Genomic DNA, 8,711 nt, shown 5'->3' with positions numbered 1-8,711 from the left:
CTCGACTAAAAATTTGGATGGTTTCTAATAAAAAGTTAATTTTTACTATATGGTTTATAAACATCAGCATTCTAATATTCTACACGCTAACTTCAATTTGGATAAGAAAAAAATGAATAATTACCTAAACTCAAAAGTAAAAACAATTTCCCATTTTTAAAGTTACATACCATGCTATAAAAACTTGTACTTGTAGTTCTAAAATTGTTCAGGGACTATTTCATCTTCGCCATGCAAGGCATGATGCTGAACATAAATCCCAAATACCTCAAATAATAAATTCCCTTTCGTTGGTTTTTAACTTTCATATTACGTCCATGCTGTTATTTTAGCCCGACATCGCTTATTCTTCACTGAAATTAAAGTTGCAGATATTAATAATCATTTTAAAAAATAAGTATATATGAATGGAGGGCTATAAACAAAAATTGCGCGCGCGTCTGTGACGGTTTCAGTGTAAAGTCGGTTTTAAAGTAATGCAATATGTATGTACTACGGCTTAATGATAAGATGATTGAATTCTAGTTTACCTTTTTCACCATAAACTTCCACCTCGCAAAGAGTTAAGAACTGGCCATATTGAATGATTCTAATCCTGTCTGCGATTGTATCCCCGCATTTGATGGTGTAAGTGCCTTTTCTGCTTTCATAGTCTATTTGACCACACAATTTAACCAAATTGTTTCCATAAGAGGCTTCAACCTTAAAATGTTGGTGTTATTGATATAGTTGATAAGCTTACAATAATTTTGTTCCCTTAAATACCTTTATTAAATATCTGTGTTGTTGTTAGAAACTTTAAATTTGTTAGAATAACAGATAATCGTATCTGGAAAAACTGAGAAGGAACTATGTTTGAGCAAAACTTTGCTTCATCAGTTCTTCTTTGACACCTGTCTGCTCTAATAGTAATATATATTATATTATAATGTGTATATGAAAATTAAATTGAAGGTGACAAAAAATTGAAAAAGCGATGGTACAATTGCATACAGGACTGACCTTAGCTCTATAATTTACTTGTATATGAGTTATGACCAACCTGAGCTCCATCAAGTCGGTCTTCACAACAGTCCATTCTGTTGTAGATAACGACCTTGTGCACTTTGTAATCTGCTGCTAGGTCGACCTTCCACCATTGGTAGCCTGAACCTTCTGTATGTGTGCAGGAGCTGGAAGATGAGTTTTAACTGTGAATCCAGCCATAGTGAAGTAATGAGTTCAATATATACTACTAGTGTAACCCGTGCCTACGGCCGGGGCTTGACTATTGCAGTTGAATTGCAAAGGTTTAGTCGCTCCAAGAGATACCTGCCACCAGGCACGCTCTCCGTAGTTTGGTCTGTAGGTATGACTATGAGTGCAAGAGCTGAAAGCCAATAAAGAGTTAAAAACTAAGAAACATTTCCAATGCCTGATTTAAATGTTTACATGGCATAAGCATCAAAATACAAATTTAAATAGACCTTTATTTTGAAATAGACCTTTATTTTGAAAATTTCATGCAAAAATATTGAAGAATTGTTGAGTGCTAATCTGAATCAGTTTAGCGCCCTGAAATAGTGGCGATTTTAATCGATCCTTGGAAGAGTTACAAAGCGTAACTTACTTTTGACTTCTCCGATTAGCTGTGTTGCCATCAATTGCTCTTCCCGCCAATTCGTTTGAGTAGGTACTACTTTGAGAGGCCCACATGTCATCAGAGTCTATACGATGATATTTTGCTGAAAGATGGATAAAGTCTTGAGATGACAGTGATCATGTTGTTTTTATTTGAAATCCCTAATAGTAAGTATTTGGATCGATAGTACAAACCATGAAAGTACTCCCAATACTTTTCGACTGATGAATTTATATTTGATAGATTCAGTGAAAGAATTAGTGTTACATTAAAATATCAGCGAACAATAAAGCTGCTCTAGAAATGTAAATGATCACTAATAATCTCAATTAATGTCTGTCTGTCTGTCTGTCTGTCTGTCTGTCTGTCTGTCTGTCTGTCTGTCTGTCTGTCTGTCTGTGTCTGTCTGTCTGTCTGTCTGTCTGTCTGTTATTTACGAATGGTTTAATCAAGAAAACGGTAAAAGATATGGGGCTGGTTTTCTTTTCAGTATAGTGCCGACAAAACTCTCACCAAGCCAAATGATTAAGGTCGCACTTCAGTGGCATAACGTTGCCTGTTGGCGCAGTTTTGCTAGTACCTCAGTTAAGTTTTTCAAAATTTTCCCACATTCAAACGATGATTTTGCGCCCCCCCCCCCCCCCCCCCCCCCCCCCCCCCCCCCCCCCCCCCCCCCCCCTTAGATGGCGCGAGTTCATACTTTCGCATCGTTTTAACTACGAAAATGTAATGAAATTTTATAATATAATAGGCGGGCTTATACTTTTGACCAGCAAACAGCTTTCTAGTAGGTTTTAAGTAACAGAATTATCAAGCTAAAAGTGTGTTTATTATCTCACTTACGCATTTCACCACCGTAGACTTCAACCTCGCAAAGAGTTAACATCCCATCCGGAAGGTCTACTCTGATCTGATCTGCGATGACATAGTCGCAATCAAACTCTACATGATCTCGATTATAAGTTAATGTTTCACCACATTGTTTCTCAGCTTGTCCAGACAAAGCAAATACCTGATGATATTAAATGAAAATATCTTAAAATTGCAAAACGTGTCAAGTAATTTAACAAATGTACACAAAAGGACCCATCCCTTCAAATATTTACATAATCAAAATAAGCAACTGGCTACTTTTTGTTATAAAACTTGTCCACATTTTCTGAGCCTTCCTTGTCTGAACTGCACGTGCTTATTAGTTTGTACAGTCTGCCTTATGACATGAAATCCGACTATCAATAATTTACTTGTATATGAGTTATGACCAACCTGAGCTCCAATAAGTCTGTCTCCACAACAGTCCATTCTGTTGTAGATTACTACCTTGAAAACTTTGTAATCTGCTGCTAGGTCGACCTTCCACCATTGGGGGCCTGAACTTGTTGTACTTGTATGTGTACATGACCTGAAAGATAAATTCCAACTGTGAATCCAGTCATGGTGAAGTATTAGTAATGAGTTCAACATATTGTATAATATGTGTGACTCAGCGCCAATGCGCAGACTTACATGCAAAAAAGCAAAAAGGAGGAACTTGAAGGTTGAAATTTACTGAAATTTAAAATCACGGTCTTCTTGGTTGTCTCGAGGTTGGGAATGCAGAATAGAACAACAATATGTTTCAACCATTCACTGTGTCAAAACTAATGTCACTCACCCATTGTCGAAATATCCATTCGTATTTCCGTCAATGGCTCGCTCTGCTTCTCCACCAAGACTCCTTGTGGAGCTTTGAGAAACCAAACAGTTGGAAATATCTATAGGATCGACTGAAAAAGGAAATCTTTATATTTCAGAAGTACTACACAATCATCATTCAACATCAAAGATAGTTCGTCTCATCTATTAGTTATAAAGGGCCATCACTATATTGGCCTTATAATCCAATTCTCCTCTCTTAGAAATCAATTTCGAAAAATGATGAAAGCTTGCAAAAATGGGTGTTGCCTTTTGCGTATCAATTATACAGCTAAAATGATATAATAGTTAATAGTATCTGTGTAAACTGATCAATTGAAACTGATAAAATGCCACATGAAATTTAGCCGGCCTGAGACACAGATAGATTTCTAAACTATAATACCTGGATCAATAACAGCTCGCCACTCTGCTCCTTCCCCATGCCTATTTACTTTAACGTCTACTGAGACCCATTCCCTCCAGACTCCCCCAATCTTGATCGCTGCTCTGTTTATATAGGCATCGTCCCCAGAATCGGACAGGACTCTGATTTCTAGGGGATGCTTATTGAAGTTGGGCTGGAACCATTTGTTGCGGCAAGAGCCAAACTTTGCTTTGTTATCTTCTGTCATTTCTTCCCCTTCCTCTGGTTCCACGAATGTTTCTTCAACTGTTTCACAGCTATTTTCTCCTTGCCTAACTCCAATTCTGAGGTTTCCTCCCGTGTTTGCATATGCTCTGGTAGATATCTCGATACGGAAACTTTCGATGGCGACGTTGTTAACTGTAGATTGATCTGTCTTCATATACATTTGGTATTATTGATGTTCTTAGGTTAAGGAAAGCAATCATCAAGCTCTTATAAAAAACATTCGTAAGCTTGTAGTACTAGGCTTTCAATCAAGGAATCTTGTTAACAATGAATCAGTAATATAGCATGGCCATGGATATCGATGAATTAACCTTATTCATTTTTTAGAACAAAGAGAAGGGTGTACCAGAACACTTACGGCAATATAATTGATACATCCTTTCGTTTTCAAGAAGCATATCCTGATAACTCTCCTCTCTGTCCTCGGGAATCTCTTGTGTCTCCATGTGCAAGAAGATGAAGTGAGGCTTGTACCCTCCATGATGAGACTTTGAACGTACCGGTAAAGGCTGTAACTACAAAGGTCATACTCTCTTGCTATATCGTAAATGGATGCTTTACGATTCAGGCCTTCTTCTTCTCCCTTAATCATATCACCAATCTCATACAATGAATTCTCCATACTGTATTCTGTCCTCATTTTTTCCATCCAAGTATTCGTAAAATACGAATCTGTTAGTCGGCCGTCAACAATTGTATTTAGCACATTATCTCTGTATGACCTTCCTGCGTTCCTGCATTTTTTATTGGGTTAGTGTTGTCGTAGGGTAGCATAAGTATTCTAAAGAGTTTGTGTGAACATCGATAATTCGATTTTGCAATCAATGGTGGACGGTCTACAAGAGCTATTTCTAATGAAAATTTCTCATTATAAGATAAATGGAATGATGCCAATTAGTGTTTGTAATATCACAAGTAAAAATCAAAATAAGCCAAACATTCCTCCTAAAAACTAGGCGAATTTTTACCACTATAAATACTTTTTACTAACCGGATGTCCTCTATATCGCCTTCATATTGTGCAGTGTAAAAGTTCAAGTCAACGTCGCTGCTCAAGTCCTCTATATCTTCTCTGATTGTTTCAAGAAGCTGAATAACTTCCTCCATATCTGAGTAAAATTAATTGAACAATGAACAGGATAGGTTTAATAACTGTGACCAAGTGATCGACTGGGCCCTGGGGTGTAAAATTTGACTAGGACCATGATTAATCGGGATCAACATTTGCAAGCTAGAAAGGAGTGTGTGCACCGTGTTCAGGTTATATTAAGGGGGCATACCCCAAAACAGTGGTTTGTGCCGTCCAGACCAAATGACCTCATAGGCAGTTCAGTGACCTTCTAGCGCACCGTTTCCACACCAAAAAAAATTATTTTGAGAATTCCCATTTTTGTAATCGAGCATTTCCTGGTTAAGAGTGCAATGTTCGGAAAAAATTATTTTGTGGTTGAGACGCTATAAGTTAATCATTTCTTGCGGTATCGGGTTGAAATTTTGCTCGCCGTTTATTCACATCTATTTCAAGGTGTGTGTAAAATCTTGATATCGTATCTAAAAAGGCTGGTGTGTTATGAATTTTTAAAGTCAAAAAGCTAAAATTGTCCTTTTCAGGCTTATTTTAACAAAAAGACAGTCAGGGAAGATCGGATTGATTTGATGCTTGACATCAAATTGTTCTCTGAATTCTGGCGCAGTTTTTGATGCCCTCAAAAATGGTTTTACTCATTCAGCTTCAGATCTATTGGACCTCAAAGCCAAACAACAAATTTAGGCACATTTTTCGTTTTCAATATTTACTGATTTTTCTAACATTTTGATAGGAATGTGCTAGTGACTTTTTGAAGGGTGCAAAATAACCGCAACTAGCACATTTATATATGAGTTATGAACAACAAAACACCCTAAAATGCTTCCCTTTGAAGTTATGGGAGAAAATGTGATTTTTTGGCTTTGCAGATAAAAAATCACATTTTCTCCCATAACTTCAAAGGGAAGCATTTTAGGGTGTTTTGTTGTTCATAACTCATATATAAATGTGCTAGTTGCGGTTATTTTGCACCCTTCAAAAAGTCACTAGCACATTCCTATCAAAATGTTAGAAAAATCAGTAAATATTGAAAACGAAAAATGTGCCTAAATTTGTTGTTTGGCTTTGAGGTCCAATAGATCTGAAGCTGAATGAGTAAAACCATTTTTGAGGGCATCAAAAACTGCGCCAGAATTCAGAGAACAATTTGATGTCAAGCATCAAATCAATCCGATCTTCCCTGACTGTCTTTTTGTTAAAATAAGCCTGAAAAGGACAATTTTAGCTTTTTGACTTTAAAAATTCATAACACACCAGCCTTTTTAGATACGATATCAAGATTTTACACACACCTTGAAATAGATGTGAATAAACGGCGAGCAAAATTTCAACCCGATACCGCAAGAAATGATTAACTTATAGCGTCTCAACCACAAAATAATTTTTTCCGAACATTGCACTCTTAACCAGGAAATGCTCGATTACAAAAATGGGAATTCTCAAAATAATTTTTTTTGGTGTGGAAACGGTGCGCTTGAAGGTCACTGAACTGCCTATGAGGTCATTTGGTCTGGACAGATTTGGGGTATGCCCCCTTAAAATTACGGGTTTTTGGAATGGTGATTTGCAGGGATATCAAAGTCGACTGAACATTTAATACGTTTTAAAAATAGCTTAGTAAAAGAATGATGTGATCAATATTCCATAATAATTCAGAAAATTACTGACCATCTCCACTGGGGCAGCCTTGTAGCCCTACTGAAGTTCCACAAAGTGATGCCACTGCGCCAATAGCCACGAGTGTGCCGCAAGCAGCACCAGCAGTTGCTGCGCATGCCGAGATAGTACCGAGTGCAGTAAAAAACGTTATTAGCCCACAAGTTATCGAAACACTTGAAGTTGCTATTTCGCAGTCGGTCGAGTCTTCTGATAGTGACATTCCTCTTGGTATAAGACAGCAGAGAACAGTCAACCATACCACGGGCTTTATCACAGAGATCATCTTTAGCTCACAATTCTTACTTATGCCAGTCTTGGGATGATGATATGTTACATTAGTCATTAATCTCCAAATTTCATCGAGTTTAAACTAACTGCAGCACCAAAAATTTCATACATTAACTAAGAATTTATGTGACTGCTTAAAAGACTTAGGGCGAATCTAATGCAAAAAACACAGTACTCTTTTACTGAGAGCAGTAGAGCACCAGTACTCTTCTACTGAGAGCAGTAGAGCACCAGTACTCTTCTACTGAGAGCAGTAGAGCACCAGTACTCTTCTACTGAGAGCAGTAGAGCACCAGTACTCTTCTACTGAGAGCAGTACAGCACCAGTACTCTTCTACTGAGAGCAGTAGAGCACCAGTACTCTTCTACTGAGAGCAGTAGAGCACCAGTACTCTTCTACTGAGAGCAGTAGAGCACCAGTACTCTTCTACTGAGAGCAGTAGAGCACCAGTACTCTTCTACTGAGAGCAGTAGAGCACCAGTACTCTTCTACTGAGAGCAGTAGAGCACCAGTACTCTTCTACTGAGAGCAGTAGAGCACCAGTACTCTTCTACTGAGAGCAGTAGAGCACCAGTACTCTTCTACTGAGAGCAGTAGAGCACCAGTACTCTTCTACTGAGAGCAGTAGAGCACCAGTACTCTTCTACTGAGAGCAGTAGAGCACCAGTACTCTTCTACTGAGAGCAGTAGAGCACCAGTACTCTTCTACTGAGAGCAGTAGAGCACCAGTACTCTTCTACTGAGAGCAGTAGAGCACCAGTACTCTTCTACTGAGAGCAGTACAGCACCAGTACTCTTCTACTGAGAGCAGTAGAGCACCAGTACTCTTCTACTGAGAGCAGTACAGCACCAGTACTCTTCTACTGAGAGCAGTAGAGCACCAGTACTCTTCTACTGAGAGCAGTAGAGCACCAGTACTCTTCTACTGAGAGCAGTAGAGCACCAGTACTCTTCTACTGAGAGCAGTAGACACATATTCGAATGGAGAGGAGAGACACCAACCTAAAATGGTTGGAGGAGAAGTGAACTGATCTTATTGATACCATCTATTTGAAGAATTGCTATTTAGACTACGGGTCCTATTGGTGCATTCCAATGGTGCTAATTACCAGGCAGATAGTTAACGGGTAGTTCTTCGTTAACCATAGTAATTTAAGAACGATACCATCGAGAAGTTCTAAAAATAACAAAAGGGAGAAACGATGAACAAAGAAATTGGGGAAGGAAAAAGCAATAAACAAAGAAATCAGGGAAGGGGGGAGAAGCAAGGACCACATGGAAGATTAAAGTGTGAAAATCCCCCAATTAGATATCGTTCACGTTAATTGCAGTAAACAGCAGAACTGTTTGATAAAAGTAAACAATTCTACAATAGTAATATTATAGTTTATAGTACCATCTTATCAAAGCTCTCTTCGGTAATCTAGCTCTTTCAGTACCTCAACAGTACATTGTGCCATCAATTACAGTGAAGAACGATTTAGTTAAAATGGTGTCAGATATCAGCTTTTCTCGACCCAATTTCACCATTTTGACTAAATCGTGCTTCACTGTTGATGGCACAATGTATAACTGTTGAGGTACTGAAAGAGCTAGATTACCGAAGAGAGCTTTGATAAGAATAAGATGGTTCTATAAATTGTAACATACTTATTGTAGAATTATTTACCTTTATCAAACAGTTCTGCTGTTTACTGCAATTAACGAGAACGATATCAGATTGGGG

General features: G+C 38.1%; 1 protein-coding gene across 1 annotated transcript; it reads right to left on the bottom strand.

Moving 5' to 3' along the window:
• Positions 1-492: 492 nt before the first annotated feature.
• LOC134823733 (uncharacterized) lies at positions 493-7,011 on the bottom strand. The gene is made up of 10 exons (XM_063835267.1): positions 6,706-7,011; positions 4,942-5,059; positions 4,309-4,684; positions 3,702-4,082; positions 3,276-3,387; positions 2,888-3,023; positions 2,465-2,633; positions 1,610-1,724; positions 1,043-1,172; positions 493-702 (listed from the first exon to the last, which is right to left on the bottom strand). Exons 3-10 carry the CDS (start codon positions 4,394-4,396, stop codon positions 493-495), a joined length of 1,341 nt encoding a protein of 446 aa, XP_063691337.1. The 5' UTR covers positions 4,397-4,684; positions 4,942-5,059; positions 6,706-7,011.
• Between the last annotated feature and the right edge of the window lie 1,700 nt (positions 7,012-8,711).

The sequence above is a fragment of the Bolinopsis microptera genome, chromosome 11 (assembly GCF_026151205.1).
Source record: "Bolinopsis microptera isolate Bmic1 chromosome 11, MBARI_Bmic_1.0, whole genome shotgun sequence".
In the NCBI taxonomy this organism is placed as follows: domain Eukaryota; kingdom Metazoa; phylum Ctenophora; class Tentaculata; order Lobata; family Bolinopsidae; genus Bolinopsis; species Bolinopsis microptera.
Note: the sequence above shows the minus strand (reverse complement) of the source record. Positions and strands in the feature narration are given on the sequence as shown.

Excerpts from the sequence above, each read along its gene's own strand:
- LOC134823733 (XM_063835267.1), bottom strand. The coding sequence starts at position 4,396 with ATGGAGACACAAGAGATTCCCGAGGACAGAGAGGAGAGTTATCAGGAT. Across the intron at positions 3,388-3,701 it reads GCGAGCTGTTATTGATCCAG|TCGATCCTATAGATATTTCC; the intron begins GTATTATAGTTT and ends TTCCTTTTTCAG. Across the intron at positions 3,024-3,275 it reads AATGGATATTTCGACAATGG|GTCATGTACACATACAAGTA; the intron begins GTGAGTGACATT and ends TTTATCTTTCAG.